The 17,368-nt window shown below is 44.0% G+C and overlaps 1 protein-coding gene across 4 annotated transcripts in view; it reads left to right on the top strand.

Moving 5' to 3' along the window:
- The window catches only part of GFRA1 (GDNF family receptor alpha 1), a 221,075-nt gene that overhangs the window by 195,141 nt on the left and 8,566 nt on the right, over positions 1-17,368 (top strand). For all 4 annotated transcript variants that reach the window (XM_025397767.1, XM_025397766.1, XM_025397768.1 and 1 more), the window contains one exon: positions 17,178-17,231. In XM_025397767.1, coding sequence (XP_025253552.1) covers positions 17,178-17,231 — 54 coding nt within the window. The remainder of the gene's footprint in view (positions 1-17,177; positions 17,232-17,368) is intronic.

The following is a 17,368-nucleotide window of genomic DNA, read 5'->3' as shown; positions in this document are numbered from 1 at the left end:
AAGCTTCAGCTTTGGAGTTAGTTGGACCTGAGTAAGAATCCTGGCTCACCTTCTGTGGCTCCATGACCATTGCTTGGTTTTTACCCTGAATCTCTGCTGTAAAACACCACTGAGCTCTTGGTTTTTTTGTGAGGAATAAAGAACAGTGCAAGTATGCAAAGAGCCCAGGCACAACAATGGGCTGACCCTTGGCACTGGGGGAAGCGGCCTCCACTATTGACATGGTTGGTGAGATGCATTAGAGATTTTGACACAGGATGCTGGGGCCAGAAAGGAAGAGCTGCTCTCAGGAGCGGGGATGGGGGCAGGGCACAGAGGAAGAAAGATGGAGCTCTTTAGATTGTATTGTGCCTTCTTAATTAATAAGAAGGGTTTGAGGCCGGGTGCGGTGGCTCATGCCTGTAATCCCAGCACTTTGGGAAGCCAAGGCGGGCGGATCACCTGAGGCCAGGAGTTTGAGACCAGCCTGACCAACATGGAGAAACCCCCTCTCTACTAAAAATACAAAATTAGCCAGCATGGTGGCACATGCCTGTAATCCCAGCTACTCAGGAAGCTGAGCCAGGAGAATTGCTTGAACCCAGGAGGCGAAGGTTGCGGTGAGCCAAGATCGCACCATTGCACTCCATCCAGCCTGGGCAGCAAGAGCAAAACTCCGTCTCAAAAAAAAAAGGTTTAAGCTGAATGATATCCTGCCAGTTCTAAGATGTGGTCTTGGTAGAAAGTCCCAGGGAGGAGGGGAAGGGGGAGAATGTTCTTTGGACACCAGACTAAGAAGGAAGGGAAACCAAAGGCAATAAAAAAGGACTAGGTCTTGAGGGATTAGAACTGATCCAAATTCCGTCTCTCCGTGCATCTCCTGGGAGCTTCATCTGACTAATCTGCTTCTTGGAGCTGTGACTTGGAGCTGCCACTCTGGTCAGATCTTGGTCCAGCCTGGTGACCAGAGTGGAACTGGCTGCCAGGGTCCCTGCCACATCTTTTTAACCAGTGCCGACATTGGGAAGAGGTGATGTAGTTGTTAACAGGAAACATTCTTGGTTGCAGAGAAGACAGTATTTGAGAACTAGCCCTGCCTCTTAGCCTGAAAGCCCAGGACTTTGCAGTCTTTGCCATATCTGCACTCCACTGATCCTATTATTTGCTCCGTCTTTATCTTTAAATTCAATTATGAGCTATACTTATTTATATGCACACCACTGCCTTTGAGACTCATCTGAAGCTGTTACTAACATATGTGAAAGCATGAGTTCAATGTGCTTTCTCTATATTAAAATCAATATATAAATATTAAAATTAAAACCATAAAAAAGTTTGCATGCTACCTAAAGTGATGTCATGTACCACCCGCAGTCCCCAAGCCCCACTTTGGAAAACATTATAAACCATCTAATCCTATGACAGATCCCAGAACAATTCGCTTTGATAACTTAGGTCACCCCAGCTTTTTATGGCCAGGCATTAATAAAGCAAATGCGTACACAGTGCCTCCCCTGGGTAATCCTCACAGTAACCTCAGAAGGTCAGTACTATTATCATTCCCATTTTTCAGACAAGAGACCCGAGGCACAGAGATACTTGATCAGAAAAGGAGCAAGAGCAAAGCAACGTTTCTCCCCGCCCCCTGTTATAAATGGCTACACCGTATTGCCGAAACCAGAGCACTTTAAACATTGTGTTTCTGGGTAACATTATGCATGGCTATAGATTAAATCAGTCCCTAAATTCTTGTTGAACATCTGGCAGACTGAAGTGTCAGATTGGTTCATAAATGAGCGTAAAGAAAAGTAATGATGCCTATTCTGACACCAACTGGTAGACTGCAGTACAACTCAATTCCAAGCTAACCTCTCAGGGTGTGTCAGACTCCACAGGTTATGGGCGTGGTCCACAATAAGGCGGCCCTTGCTTCAGATGCCAGCCACACTTCGGGGTTCCCAGGCCACCTGCACTTCTGACCAACTAGTTACAAATTCAGGGGTTCCCATGACCCCCTCAAGTTCATTTCACTAGAATGATTCACAGAAATCAGGAAAGTGCTACAAAACCTAGGATTACAGCTTTATGATCAGGGTACAGATCAGAACCAGCTAGACGAAGAGATGCCTAGGGCAAGGTCTTGGGCGGGGGGTTCTCCAATGGAGAACTTCTCTGCCTTCTCCCCGTGGAATTAGGGCTTGTCACCCCCTTGCCGCATTAATGTATTTGCTGCCCAGGAGCTCAGTTTCCAAAGTTTTTGTTAGAGTTTTATTAAGTAGGCACTATTGATTGAATCATTGACCATATGACTGGCAGTCATCAGCCCTCCTCCCCAAACCATGGGGATCAGGAGGTCAGGCTGACCTACTGTGGCTCAAAGTCTCAACCTGTGACCCATGGTTGGTCTTTGTGGTAACCTGACCTAATCCTGAGTCATCCCATTACTTGGACACTCAGGTGTGATCTGGAGAACTCGTGAATAATAGGCACTCCTAGCACTCAAGAAATTCCAAGGATTTAGAAGTCATCTCTCAGGAACCAAGGACAAAAGCCAGTCAAATTCTTAATTATGCAACAATGCCTCATCAGAGTTGGTTGTTTTAAAATATAATTTTGATTCTAGAGATGCACTGTGAAACTTCTTTTATTTTTTAAATGTTTTATTTCCATCGGTTTTTTGGGAACAGGTTGTATTTGGTTACATGAGTAAGTTCTTTAGTGGTGATTTGTGAGATTTTGGTGCACCCATCACCCAAGCAGTATACACTGAACTCCATTTGTAGCACTGTGAAACTTCTCATAAGGTAGCTGGAGTTGAAATTTTGCACTCTACCACTTAGTAGCCATTAAACTTTGGGCAAATTTTTAACTTTTCTGCCTCAATTTCCTCATCTTTAACATGGAGATGACAGTAGAAGAGCTTCCTGGGGTGTTTGCTGATTAAATGTGTTTGTGAGTGTAAAGCATGCTCAGAATGGTGCCCAGCTCAAAAGTGGTACTATGTAAATTTTTATTAGTTGTAAGTTTCAAGGGGCTTTCGGCCCAGCAATTGGATATGTCCCACCTTCAGTGTCAGAGAAGTGCTGAAGGATCAGGTTGGGTTATGGGACTCAGGAGGCATTGCTTTATGGGGCCTGTTTTCCAGTAGGCTTTCTGGTCTTAGTGACCTGTGGAGCTCCAGTGTGTGGAGTGGAACATGTTATGGATAAGACAAAGGATGAGGTCTTGTTAGAGTGGGGGTTTTGAAATGGAGTTTGGAGATAGATACTTCTCCATGGGAAGTCACTTGCTTTCCCTGGTATTCTCTGCTGAAGGTGGGCTGCACACCCCTATGCCAACCCTGTTGATTTCAGGGAGGATTGTTTAGTAACCTCTTGGCTATGAGTTGAACAGTTCCTCCAGACCAGGCTTCCTTGACATTGGTGCTATTGACATTTTGGTCTCCATAATTGTTACAGGGGGCTGTCCTGTGCATTGCTGGGTATTTAGCAGCATCCCTGGCCTCTACCTTCCAGACGCCAGTAGCACCTTACCTCAACTATGACAGCCAAAAATGTCCTTCCAACATTGCCAAATGTCTCCAGGGGGCAGAAGCATACCTGCTTGACAATCACTGCCCAAAGCAAAGGGTGCCTCAGAGATCCCCTTTTCCTTTACACTAACAAAGAAAATGGGGGGCGTTTGAGAATCCTCATGTTTCTTCCTCCTTATGTGGCAAGGAGCATAGGAAGATATAAGTGTAAACTGGTGCATTGGACCAAATCTTTCCTAGGTACTGTAGGCAGGGACAAGGAAGGGAAGCTGTGGTTACTACTTGTCTTCGTCCATCTGGGCTGTCATAACAAAATACTGTAGACTGGGTGGCTTAAGCCACAGAAATTTATATTGTATAGCTCTGGAGGCTGGCAAGTTCAAGGTCAAGGTGTGGGCAGATTGCGTTCCCAGTGAGGGCTCTCTTCCAGGTTGCAGATGGCCATCTTCTGCTGCATCTCACATGGAGGAGAGAAAGAGCTCTGGTGTCTCATCCTCACACCATCACCTTCTGGTGTTTTTAGGTATCCAGCACGCTGGATGATGACCCTGCAGAGAACATCTCAGAGGAGACTTTTGCCCAACGACCCTAGTGGATGGAAGTGTTGTGCCAAACCATGGTCAGGCTTCTCACACATGGCTTTGAGGACAGAGGAGCTTTAAGAGGGGTGGGATTGAATGGGATTAGAAAACTAGCATCAGACATGTCAACACTGAGCCCATAGCACAGGCATAGAATCTAAATGACTGTAGCAACATGGATACCATTGCCTGGGCCTTTTATCTGAGAGAATGGTCTTGGGGCTGCATGTTATTTGTGGTGTTTGGTTTATGGTGTTTGTGACGTTTTCATCGTCTCTGTGTGATACAGACTGTTTTCTAGCACCCGCTGTTGTTTTTGTCACATAGAAAAAATCCAAACCTTGGCTATACCCAGCGTTTTCTCTGCGTAATGGTCTCCTGCTCTGGCTGAGTTTATTTCCCCACTCTGGGAGGAATGAACTGTTGGGGGATCTTCCCTTAACAGAAGTGTTAAGCTGCAGGGCCCCTCACCCAGACTACTTCCTTCTGGGCCCTCCTGGAAGCTTCATCACAGAGCTCTGGACCAGGCTGCCAAGTGGTCCCAGGCCCTGTGTGGTGAACCTGCTGCTCCCAGCATGGACAGGCTACCAGTGACCTCCTTGGACTTCATCTTCTTGGCTCCAAGCGCCAGCAGAGGAGCTTAGAGGGAAGCTGAATTCCAGAATCCACCCACGTCAGCCTTGGGAGGAAAGAGACTGTTGTAAAAACACCGTTTGTAATAACTGCTTATAGAGCAGTTATTCAAAGCCCTTCAGCCAAGAAAGTGCTTGAATTCAGAGCTCAGAATTGGGTATTACCCTGTTAAGGCTGCCATACAAGCCAGCATGCTCAACTACATTTTCAACTGTGTATTCAACTTGATTGGAAATGGACGCATGCAGGGTATAACTGGTACAAAAAAATAGGAATTTAATCTTGGGGGCCAGGCCTCATGATAGGTATGTATGTGTGGCACCCTACATCATAGGTATCATACATGTAAGTGGCAGCTACTTAGTAACTAAGCATTTTGCATTTACAAAATCTCACTCGTGGGGAGACGTTAAGGGAAAACAGTGCTGTTACTGCAAGCCTTTTCTTGATCCCCGGGTCCCTCCTAAGTGTCCCTTGTGCAGACTTTAAAACAGGAGGCTGACTCTTAGTCCTGTGGTTGCAGGAACTTGGCAAAAGGCAGCTCCCACGGAGGACAAGCTGTCCCGCCCAGCCTGCAGACATCAGGTGCTGGGCTGCCTTGCTGAAGCAGCTGTTATCAGATTGCCAGCTTCTGCAAACTTAATTCAAAAAATGATTTCTTTGTGATTGGCATGTTTGCATTGTAGCAAACTTTGGTTCAACATATTGTTAGAATACATAATACTGTAATTTAAGATTATTTTATCAGCAGTAAAGGGTTTTATAATTCATTTTAAAAGTTGTAATGGGCTTGAGCATCTTCAGTATAGTTTAATAATACAGCATTTTATAGCTGGCTGTAAAATTTCAGATTACGGTTTTAGCAATTGTGCAATTCTATTTTATAGTTTAATAATTGTTCAAATGAAGGAGAGTGTAAAGTTCCTAAAAACCAATTTAATGACTTAGAAAAATAGCTTTTATCAAAATCTATTGCACACCTTTAATGAACCCAGATGTCACCTTTTCAACAAAGGCAGGTCATGGGATCTATTTTTCTCTGCAGCAATGTAGCCAGATGCCCTCTCAATTAAGCATACGCAGTGCGGTATCTCTAAATTATAATTTTTCTCTTTTTAAAAACTCTTTTATCCCTAATCTCCTATAGCTAGAATAAGCCTATTTTCCAAGCACTAGGTGAACACCAGTGAGGCCAGGAGAACTCCAGCTTAAACAGGCGATAAATTGGTTCTCTCCAGAGAAGATTTTCATTTTACAGATGGCCTCTTGATCACACTGCCTGAACCCCAGCTCCTAACTCTTATAAAGTCTCTTATGAATGCCTCCAAATAACTCATAGTTTACTATTCTATAAAGTGAATAGCAGAAAGGCAGCCCTACCTGATCATTTAATTATATATTCTCGTTACTAGTAATACAAGTGTTATCATATATTATAGCATCTGGGAGAAGGCATGATCTCATTGTCATTGGAATTATAGTTCATGTTATTTATATTTCTGGAATTTGCCATGGGTATATTTTCAGGCAACAAAAGCCAGTGAAAGAGGTGGCCCAAGGATACAAACACAGTTATCACATAGCTTAGGGAGCACATCATAGGGAATTAGGTCCCAGGACCCTTGGATACAGTGTAATTATTGAGTGAACCAGCTCTGGCTCAGAGCCTGTGTCTGCTACACAGAAATGGAAAAGGTCAAAGGAAGTCCCATGTGGCTGGGCTGTTTCCTCTCTCTCTGAGGTGCAGTCTGGTGACCCGGGGTTCACAGCCCATTACCACTCTGCTATAAGCAGTGGTACCTTTATGTGAACAAAGGGCAGGCTGATTTTGAACTCTCCACCTGGTAAATACTTTGAGAAGAGGTCACCTGCAGCGCCTAGAACCCCTTTGTTCTATCACCCTGAAATGACCCAGGCTTCCTTTTTTCTGTTTCTCATTCAGTTCTGTAGTCATCTGACCCATCTTTGTCAGCTTGGCTCCAGGCTGTTTCTGTGGAAATTTGGTGTTCCTTGGGAACAATGTAAAGCTGTCCGTGCCTGTCATTTGGATATCTTTTGGCAGGTTTCAGTCATCTCAGCAAAGATGCCACAACTGGAAGACATTCTTGCTGCCTACAGACAGGCATTAGCTCTGGGCTTCAGCTGTTGTCTCCTCTCACTCCTCGCCCCAGAACAGCCCAGTACTATGTTATAGTACCCCAGTACTATGTTAGTACTATGTAATGGACAGCATTTAGTGATTTTGTGTTCCCATGGAGAATGGAGGCAATACCATCCTTTGTTTTGCTCCAGTCTGACACTCACTTTAAGATAATAGAGCTCAAGCAAAATACAGCATCAATTGTACTGATGCCTGACAGGTGATCATGCAAAGAAGTACAGGGTGGTTAGTTTCCAATGTTGATTTTTTTAAGAAAAGGAGGCTGTTGTACTTAGGAGAAGATACTGAAGGGCCAGGCCTCTTGCTACAATAAAATTCAAACCCTGTGCGGGCTAAGATGGAGAGTAGCTTAATCTCTTTGGTCCTTGGATTTATCACCTAAAATATGAGAATGATAAATGCTACTGCCTAGGAGTGTTATAATTATTAAGCAAATTAAAATCTTTCATCACAGTAACTCAGCCTCCAGGACAGTAACTATTTATACCATTATTTTATTCTCTTGGGTGGTCTTTGCTGATGATGACATAGGAGGAGCCCGTGCTGAGGTGGCATCCAGTGACCTTTACCCCAAAATTCATCTGAGAAGTGAACTTGAGCATCATATATGTGTGCTACCTTGCAAAAATAGACCAATTCTTTGATCACCCATTATTTGATCACCTATTTATGATGTCTCCTCCTAAGCACTTTTTTTTTAAACCACTATTCTCAAAAAATGAGAAAGACTTAGAGAGGGGATGGGAAGACAAGGTCCTCCTCAGTGCATTATGGGAAAAGCCATTAGGCCACCTGCACTTGTGGTCCAGAGGGCAGTGAGGCCAGCCCATCAGAAGGACAGTAATTCAGCCCTTGGACAATTGCTTAACCCAATTGCTGGGTAATAAACATGCTTAATAAAAAGGAATAGGACGTGTGCACCATCTTAGCTATAAATATGCTTCTTGTTCTGGGTAACCTGTGAGAATACCTCTGAGCACATTTAGATCACATACTATAAATAAATCCAATTTCTTATATCCCCTACTGACCTTTTATCCTTAGGACTTCCAGCCAACCATGTTCCCCTGAATAATAGGTTCTGCCTGTTCTTGAACCATGGAACTCCCTTATGTGGAAGCAAACAACCCTGGTTCTCTTATTGGGTAAAATTCAACCAAGAGCATCCCTCCTCTCTGTCCCTTATATTTCAAACCCAAGGAAATGAGACTGTCTAGAGAGAAAACTCAAGACGGTAGACATTGAGTTGACATTTTGGGAGTTTCCCCCAGGATGGCTGTCCCCTGCCTGCCCCTTCGCTGCAGGGACCTCGGAGAGGCACTCACCACTGGCGTCTTGGAGGAGCAGAAGCCTCCTGGCCTGGCTTGACCTCTGACTTCCTACAGAAACTGCATTTGCAGAAGTTGCTCCTGGTTTCTGGGATGAAGCTTGGGAGGACACCCTTGGGCTCTGTATTCCTTTTCAGACTCTGTTGATTCTGAGCTGTCTCTGTCCATGCTGGCTGTGTGAGCCTGGGCTTATGACTGCACCACTCAGAACCTTCCTTAGCTGTCACCAGGATAATGAGCTGTTTCTGAGGGTTGATGTAAGATCTGGGAGATAATGAACAGTGTATCTAGCATGGAGTCAATATGCATTGATTTTTAGAGTCAGAGTGACTGGGTTCAAATCTCAGCACAGCCTCTTCAAGCTGTGGAAACCTGAGCAAGTCATCACCTCTCGGAACCCCTGTTCCTGACCCATATAAAAGGGGAGTGCCCCCCTCAGAAAGAAAGTTGTTTCAGTGATGGGTGTGTTTGGTAAAAGGCAGATGGGATCATCATCAGTGAAGGCTGTTTGTGATAGTAATGATCACAGTCATCATCACTATTCATCTACTTGGTTTTCCTATACTTTTGAGAATATTTTTCTCTAAAAGCACATATTCTAAAAAATTTTTAAAGGTTTTTTGCTTTTACCTTGTTTTTTTGCAACACCAACCATGTTCCATCTTCTGAACCAGAGGATGAACAAAAGCCCCTGGTCCGTTATGTCTCCAAACCGTGGTGTTTTATATCAAACCTTAGTTACCACCATAAGTCACAGAGCCATTACGGGGCCGCACTCAGCTGCACATAAATGCACAGGAGAATGAGAGCCTTAATAAATATTATCTGATGGTGATGAGGATGCGTGTCTGATGAGATAGGCTTCATGCACTTCTCATCAGGGACAACAATGAATCTTTTCTGTTGCTCTTGCACATTTGCATTCCCAACTGCACATTCTGAGAAAACAAATGTTTCATTTTAGGGCCGTCCCTCCTAGTTGCTTCATACCATTAATGCTGAATGTTCGCGATACAAAACAGCCATCCTCACCCCAAACCACAACGTCTTCAAAATGTCTTTCACACATTTTGTCATTATCTTATTGTTAATTGCGCATAATTTTCTAAAATAGAGCTCATAATTGCTTCTTGTCTGAATATTTTACTAATCAAGCAAGTTAACCATGAATGAAAACAAACAGTTTTCTAATGTATTTCTGCAACCTGTGTTTGCCCCAGCATGGGTAAAAGCAAAAGAGATGTAAGGTGATCCTGTGAAGGTATGAAAAGAAGAAGTAAGCCCAGCCAGGGCCCCCTGTGAAGCTCCATGCTGTAGACAGAGTCTGCACGCAGCACTCCTTGCCATCTTGCCATTAGTGTTAAATTACAAGTGCAAAGCTGCAGGCATCCTTTTATGGTGCGCTGGAGACTGACAGGGAAGCCCGAGGGAATGCTTAGCTAATGGAGGACTGTTGATATATCTTACTGGACTGTGTCTCTTTCATTGCATTCATTTTCAAATCTGAGGAATCACAGATGATCACAAGCCGGTTCTCTTCAATACAATGTTCACAAGCCCAATTAGCGTGAGGTTTTGCATTTTTCCCACTTTTGCCTTGATCAAAGAATGACCATCAACCACAGAGAGGCTAAGAGAAACTTGAATTTTGAAAGGACTTCCATCTAGAGTATCACATTAGATTTTTGCAACCCTGTGATTTAGACAGTCAGGCAGGAATGATTGGAATCATGGATGATGGTTGGAAAGCTAGGACTAGGAACCTTGTAACCTGTGCTTTTTTTTTTTTTTGAGATGAGTCTTTCTCTGTCACCCAAGCTGGAGTGCAGTGGTACGATCTCGACTCACTGCAACCTCCACCTCCTGGAGTCAAGCAATTCTCCTGCCTCAGCCTCCTAAGTAGCTGGGATTACAGGTGCACGCCACCATGCCCAGCTAATTTTTTATATTTTTAGTAGAGATATATTTTTAGTAGAGATAGGTTTTCACCATGCTGGCCAGGCTGGTCTCGAACTCCTGACATCATGATCCACCCGCCTCGGCCTTCCAAAGTGCTGGGATTACAGGCGTGAACCACCATGCCTGGCCAGCCTGTGCTCTTTTTACCATACCATATCAATCAAGCCAGTACCAGGAACAACTTCTAAATTGCAGCAGCAGTTCTCTTAACTGACACTCATTTAGCCAGCTCACCATAGAAGCCAACCTGCTCCTTCCCCTGCAAACATACTGGCTACTGCACAAGACTCACTGCATGGACCACACTAGCAGGCTTCGCTTCTTCTGCCCACAAGTGCCCCTCACTCTCTCCAGTTGGGATGCAGGCTTAACAAGCATCAACTGTATTTGTTCTTATGCCCTTTTGTGCTGGTTGTAGTTGGTATTTTTGCTTACATCATTTGCGAAATATTACATAAATCACTGAAATAGGAGCCCAAAAAAAGGGTAATCGCTTCAATGCACACTAAGTTGAATATATCTGAAAAGGCAAATTCCTTAAAAAAAATTAAAAAAAAAGCCTTTGGATTAGGTGTGGGTGAGATGACTATAAAGGACCGAGTGCAATTATAAAAACACAGGAATATTGTGTACTGAGATTCTTCTGCGAGTGTCAAAAGTCACTCCTGTTTTAAGGAAACTGCAACCGGGAACTGTAGACCAGGAATTATAGACATGGCTTATGCAAAACATTAACCAGGGAACTCCAATCAATAGACTCTTTAAAAAAAAAAAATAGAATAAAGGTGGTCCTGGTCGCATAATCCAAAAATCAGTAAAGGAATGATATTTAGATGTTAAAGTTTCATATAGATACACCATTTCTAAGTGATTTTATTCTTTCATTTAATTTCCCAATTGACCACCTAGGGGCCCAGTCCCCAGTCAGGTCAAAGAAGAGGGTTTCTGATCTAGGCTTGGCACTAAGCTCAAACTAAATTGCACAGTTCAACTCTGACTGTCCCATTGGTGCCAGGAATCTAAGACCTTTGCCACTAGAGCCTGTCTGTCAGCTTCAAGGCTAGGATCCCCACACCCAAACACACACATCTGGAATCTGGCTTTTTTTCAACTCGCTATGCACCCTTTATTGGAGGCTTCACCTAAACGTAGCCCAATCTGTCTGAGCTATGCCTCCTCTGAGTACAAAAGTATGACTGCAGATCCCTCATCCTGTGACTCGACCTGCCCAGACTAACGAAACTTGGCACCCCTGAGCCTTCCTGAAACTTGTGCTGAGTGAAATATCTTTACAAGGCCTTCTAAGAGCTTAATGTAATGAAAGCCTCTGGCTGAGGTTCAGGCGACACAGAGACAAAGCATCTTCGGGGGGAGCAGGTAGAAGAGACCAGACAGTCCCAGGCTCAGTGGTAGAAGAGCCACCCAGGGCTACTCCAGCCCCTTCTCAGAAGCACGCTTGCCCAAACTCATCCTGGCTGCCCTCACAGCCCCTGGTTTTCTTCCTGGCCTGGGCCAGGGTCCGTGGGGCTTGGCAGAATTCAACTTGGAGGAAATGAATCCCTTCCTTGCTGAGCTCAGGCTCTGGAAGAAAAACAGCCAAGCCCACAGGCTCAGAGCAGGCTTTATTTATGTGTCCACTTGTTTTACGCAGCTGACTTTACTGGACATTATTCAGACCAGTGGTTGCAAGTGATCGTTTACCAAGTTTGTAGGAAAAGCAAACCTCCAGGAAGGTGAGTTTCAAAATAGACAGTGCCAAACGTTTTAGAAAGGCTGGCCAACTGCTTGGGACCAGACCAGCAATAAAACTTCTCCCAGCAATCCCAGACATCAATAGGCAAAATCCAAAAGCCAAAAAAAAAAAAAAAAATGGCTCCAGACCACTGTTGGGCCACCATTACTTAGCTTGGATTCACTGGCAAGGAGCGTCTTTTTTGTGTCTTCTTTGTATGTACAGAAATTAATTTGGGCAAATTGGTATCAGGTACACAATAGAATTGTTATATAGTATTACCTATTGAAGTCTATAAGCAGGTGAGTCTATCTGACTAAGATACAATGTGAATGATGCTTACTTGGTAGCCGGTTCCTCTGCTCAGTTAACCTCAATTAAGTACATACTCTTCTTTCCATGGCTTGTCTTACAAGGGAGCATAAACTATGTAGACTTAAACTGAGAAATGGCTTTGAGCTCTGGACTTCTGCTTCTGGACTGTTGTGTGAAAAACTCACAGTGGTTTTCCCTAGCAAAGGTCCAGTTTGTGCTGCAGAAGAGACTCGTATGCTAATAAACGGGTATTGACAAGTATGATAGATGCAGCTAGGTACTTAGTGAGTGCTGGAGAGCAAAGTTGATTGCATTTTACAGTCTGTGTATTTCTCTGTTTATTGCTTGTATTCTGTCATTAAGCAAACAGGTTCCTAATATAGCAAATCTCTCTAATCAGTAATGCAAGGAAGAAAAGAACCAGAGCATCATTAATTATGACTATCTGGCTGCAGACTGGACAGTCTGTTGCTATTGGATTGGGCAACTTCCCCTGGTTTTATTTTCTGGAGGTAGAGCAGAAACTGGCTTTTCTTATGCGTGGAGGAGAACAGAGAAATGTTCCATGCCCTGCTGGCTGACAGCTGCCTAAAATCCGGAGATTAAACACTGGCTTCTCTACAGAAATGGAGTCCTGGGGCAGCAAAGGCCAGGCTCCGGGCGAGTGCGCTTTTAAGCCTCCAATTCCATAATCAGAGTGAGCATGCTGCTCACAAGCCTGACCTGTCCCCAGAGCTTGGGGATAGCCTGCTGTGGGCAGAACCCGCGTGGGGACTGGACTGAGAGCTATAAATGATGTGTGCATCTCTGCGTTCTGCACAGGAAAGCTGCTGGCACCACGGCAGGCTTTCCAAATGCTAATCACTGGGGTAAAAAGCAGGAGAGGCACTGCTCTGACTCCAGGTAACAGAGGTTAACAGCATCTAATGCATTTATTAACCCTCTGGTGCCAGGGACTGGCGAGGTCTGGCCCCCCACGATTACAGTGCCCTGGAAATTCATTTATGCGACGTGCCTGGACTTGGGGATTACCACCAGTGACACTTTTATAATATGAGAGCAACGGCTGCTGGAGAGACAAGGCTTCACGTGCCTAAAGAATAGGTTTCCCTGGTTTTCCAGAATGTAGGGAAGGCGCTTGGTTTGGGGACAGGCTTCTCTAGTATGATTTTCATCTTCCCATTCTCAAGATGAAAACCTCAAGGTGTGCTATATTTCAGTGGTGGTGTTTTCCCCAACTCAGAGTCAGGCAGCTTCCCCTAAACCTTATAGCTATAAATTAGAGTTAAGAAACACCTTTTCTTAAAAAGGATTAAATAATTCATTTTTCAACATACTGTAAGAATAGTTCAAATTGATTTTTTGAAAAATGAAATGCATCTTCTCTTCTTCATCTCTTGTTAAAAGGCATGTCGTGTTAAAACCACAAACTGCAAGGCATGGTGTCTGCATAGGTACCGGCTGGCTGAGCTCTTTGTCGGCTCTCTGCATTTCTCATAATCATCAGGGCTGTGAGGCTCACTGAAGGGCCCCTGAACACTGTGCCAGCCCTTCTATTACTGTACCCTTCGTTTTACCAGTGTGTAACTCAGGGATAAAAGGTGCGCTTGCAGTTTCTAATTTACCTTATACCTTACAAAGTCTCAGGAGTTTGGGGTTTATTTTTTCCTTTTAATTTTCCTGGGACATCCCACTTTGCAGCAACTGAAACAGCATTTAAAGTGTGTAAGTACTTTTTTTGTGATAGTTGAAAGCAGGGGATGCCCTGTAATTTTATCTGTTTGCATTTATCATACCCGACTAGCAAGACAGTGATAGCTTGATGATGTTTTCAGAAATGCTGGGGATAAAAGCCTTTAAAATGTGGAAATAACAGGTTTCTCAGGCTTCCAAAGTGGGTTTTAAGATGCAGATTTTCTTAAGTAGACTCTGGATCTGCAGAGGTAGATTTCTGACCCTCAGTGGTCACAGGAAGTTCACGCTGCATACAGGACTCATAAGCATGCAAGTAGCCAGAAGTTCACAGGTCTGCATCCCAGGCTGTGACCCTCTCTCAGTAGCAGGCCCACTGTGAGAGGTCCTGAACTCTCAGCCTGATGATGTCTGTTGTCGACCCCATCCAGTCTAGACAGCCAGCACACTCTGGCGCTCAGCTCATTTGGTGTAAGATTTAAAGAGATCTCAAACCTATATGCAATCCTTTGATTCTGCTAATCAGACTCACAGAGCTGACAGTGGCCCGTGCCAGGTTTAGATGGAACTCCAGAGCCTCTCTGCTCAGCCTCTGCTGCTGTAGGGCTTTCCTGAGCACCCAGACCGCTCTGTAGGAAGCTTGTTAACACACAATGTAAGCAGAGTCTTTAGAGTCCTGTGTGTGGACTGCTAAGTCTCTAGAGTGCTGAGTGCCTCTGTGGGTTGGGAAGATGTTTAACGAGAGAGAAGGCGTTTTCTCAGAGTATCCCCTGTAGGAATGTGGCTGCACATTCTTACTTGGACTCATCAGTTCCCCCAGTTATGCCAATCGAATAGTCTTCCAGGCAAGATGAGCCTGGGAGGTGCTGCTTCCAGCTTTAGCCAATGGGACTCCACAGAGACAAGGCCAGAAACTGACCTTTTCCTTTATACAGAGGCCAATGGGGTACCCGCTTTGGGGGAACAAGAACTTAGAGACTGCACAGACTTGGAGCTGATCTAAATGCATTTTCCTGTGTAATTGAAGTTATGCCTGCCATTTCCAGATAGAAGACAAGATCCTCGGAGTTTATACCTGTGCGCCTCTCCCTGGTTGAAAGCTTATAAATTCTGAATTTAGTGTGAAACCCTCCGTGACTAATGAGGGTCAGAAATCTACCTGTGCAGGCAGAGTCCACTTAAGAAAACCTGTTAAGATAGAGGCCTTTTCTAGTCCATTGATGAAAGCCCCTTTCTAATCATTTAATAATGGTAGGATTATACTCCTGCAGTATAGCTAATGAGTGTCACAGATTGAGTATACAATGAATAAAACACTGTCTGCTAGTGCTAATCATACCTAACAAAGTAGGAAGGAGGCCTTCCCAGCCCTTGGAACTCTTAGAAGCTACTGTGGTCTGGGACACTGAGGTGCAACTTAGCTGTGACCGCAAGCATAGAAAGAACTTGAGAGCACAATGCATCCCAGTCTAGAAATCACCCTGCCTCCCCTGTGCAATTCAGTAAATTTGTTAGTTATGCAAAGGCCCTTAGCAAGGGCTTATGTCTTTTGTAGATTATGGCCTAGAAAAGGCAGAATGTGATGTTTTAGGGCCATTTTGGTGTCTGGGCACAATTCCAAACTTGAACAGAAATAAAACATGTAAAGCACTACACATTACTCTCTGTAGGTGACAATGCAGTGGACCAGATTTGCTATTAATATAGATTAAAAGCAGGCTTTTGAATCAGGTTCAATTCCTCTTCCAATTTCCCCTCTGATCTTCTTATACATAACATTTAGTGACCTTTGAACAGCCCAGGGATTCTTCACAGTATCTTATTCTTGATACTTGTTTAAAGGTTTCTATTTCATATTCACAGCTGGCATATGCAAATATAGGTAAAGATTATGATGCCTCCCAAGTAGCATTGTGGTCAATAAATTACTCCTTGGGTGAACATGCTATCATTTTAGCTTAGCATGTCTTCCAGGAGTTGCAAAAGTCACAATGGGCAGCCTGCCAGTGCCAGCCTCACAGAGCTGGTTGCCCAGGTCCTCCTTGATTCAAGTGTTAACGCTTAACCAGGGCTCAGCCCATTGACAAGTAAGCTCTCTGTCAGTGCCAAATGGCTCCTGTTGCTGGGGATGAGGGAGGAGCATTGTGGGAGTTCTTCGTGTGGATTTTGGGGAGAAACACTGTGATGCAGGAGGTAGCACATTTTCATTTAGGAACTGAAAAGACTGGGTTTGCATCGTGAGTCTGTAAGTAAATTGCTATGAGACCTTGAATTAGTCACTTAACTTCTCTGGGCTGTTTTCCTTTGTGAAATGAGAGGGTTGTACCAGAGTCAGTAGTTTTCACATGCATTTACACTGTCATTGTTTGAGCAATGGGATGTTTCCTATGATGAAATTATCAGGTAGAAGCCCAGTGGAGGGTTGTTCCAGTTAAGGAGAAACAGGGAGCTCAGTGCCTTCACAGCCCAGTCCCCTACCAACTGCTCGGGAAGCCATTTTCAAATGGCTACATTGAGGATCCGTAATGCTCCGCGTGATTCTCTGAGGATGTCCATCTGAAAGGGTCCCTGCCCTGTGCCTTAGCCCCTGATTCTATGTGATCCTAAACAGTGACTAGTGAGTGGTTTCCTCACTAGAGAGGAGCCCCAAGAACCCAGGGGCCAGGTCCTATTTTGTTCATCAGCATATACCCAGCATTGGTAAACAGGTACTCAGTAAGGGTTTGTTGACTGGAGCAACAAATAAACAAACAAACAAGCTCAGGAAGGCCTCTGTCTATATTACTCATAAATGCAGACGTTTATTGCAATATTTTTACCTAGAAGGAGGTATTTCCCAAAAATTAACTTTAAGAAATGAGGGATGACTTCAAAACGTTTTCTTTAGTAACCTAGTCCTGGGCTGCTCCTTCAGGAGCCACTCGGCTTTGAAATGGGGTAAGTCGGAATTGAGATGTGCCATGCCAGACACACCAGATTCTGAACACTTAGTATGGACAAAAAGAATGTAAAGTATCTTATTAATATTGAGTACATTTTGAAGTGGTAATATATTGGGTTAAATAAAATATATTATTAAAATTAACTTCACCTGATATCTCTTTATTACATGGCTACTGGAAAATGTTCAATTATATATGGAGCTCACAGCTGTGTCTCACATATTTATCAGAGAACATTGCCCTAGACAGCTGATTAATAGATCATCAGTAATTACTCTTCTGTATTATGTTTGAGCATTTTTTTTTTTCTTGTCTCTCTCCAGGCACAGAAGCTAAAATCCAATGTGTCGGGCAATACACACCTCTGTATTTCCAATGTAAGTATGTTTCTTTTGGAGGCTTCCTGCATTTATAGAAACATAGCCTTTGGGCCCCTGGGGCAGGGTATCACATAAAGCATTCAAAGACAAGAAGGTATCCAGTCCACAAGAAATCTAAGCTACCCTCCATGACC

Source organism: Theropithecus gelada, chromosome 9 (genome assembly GCF_003255815.1).
Source record: "Theropithecus gelada isolate Dixy chromosome 9, Tgel_1.0, whole genome shotgun sequence".
NCBI lineage: Eukaryota > Metazoa > Chordata > Mammalia > Primates > Cercopithecidae > Theropithecus > Theropithecus gelada.
This window is presented reverse-complemented; position numbering and strand designations above follow the sequence as displayed.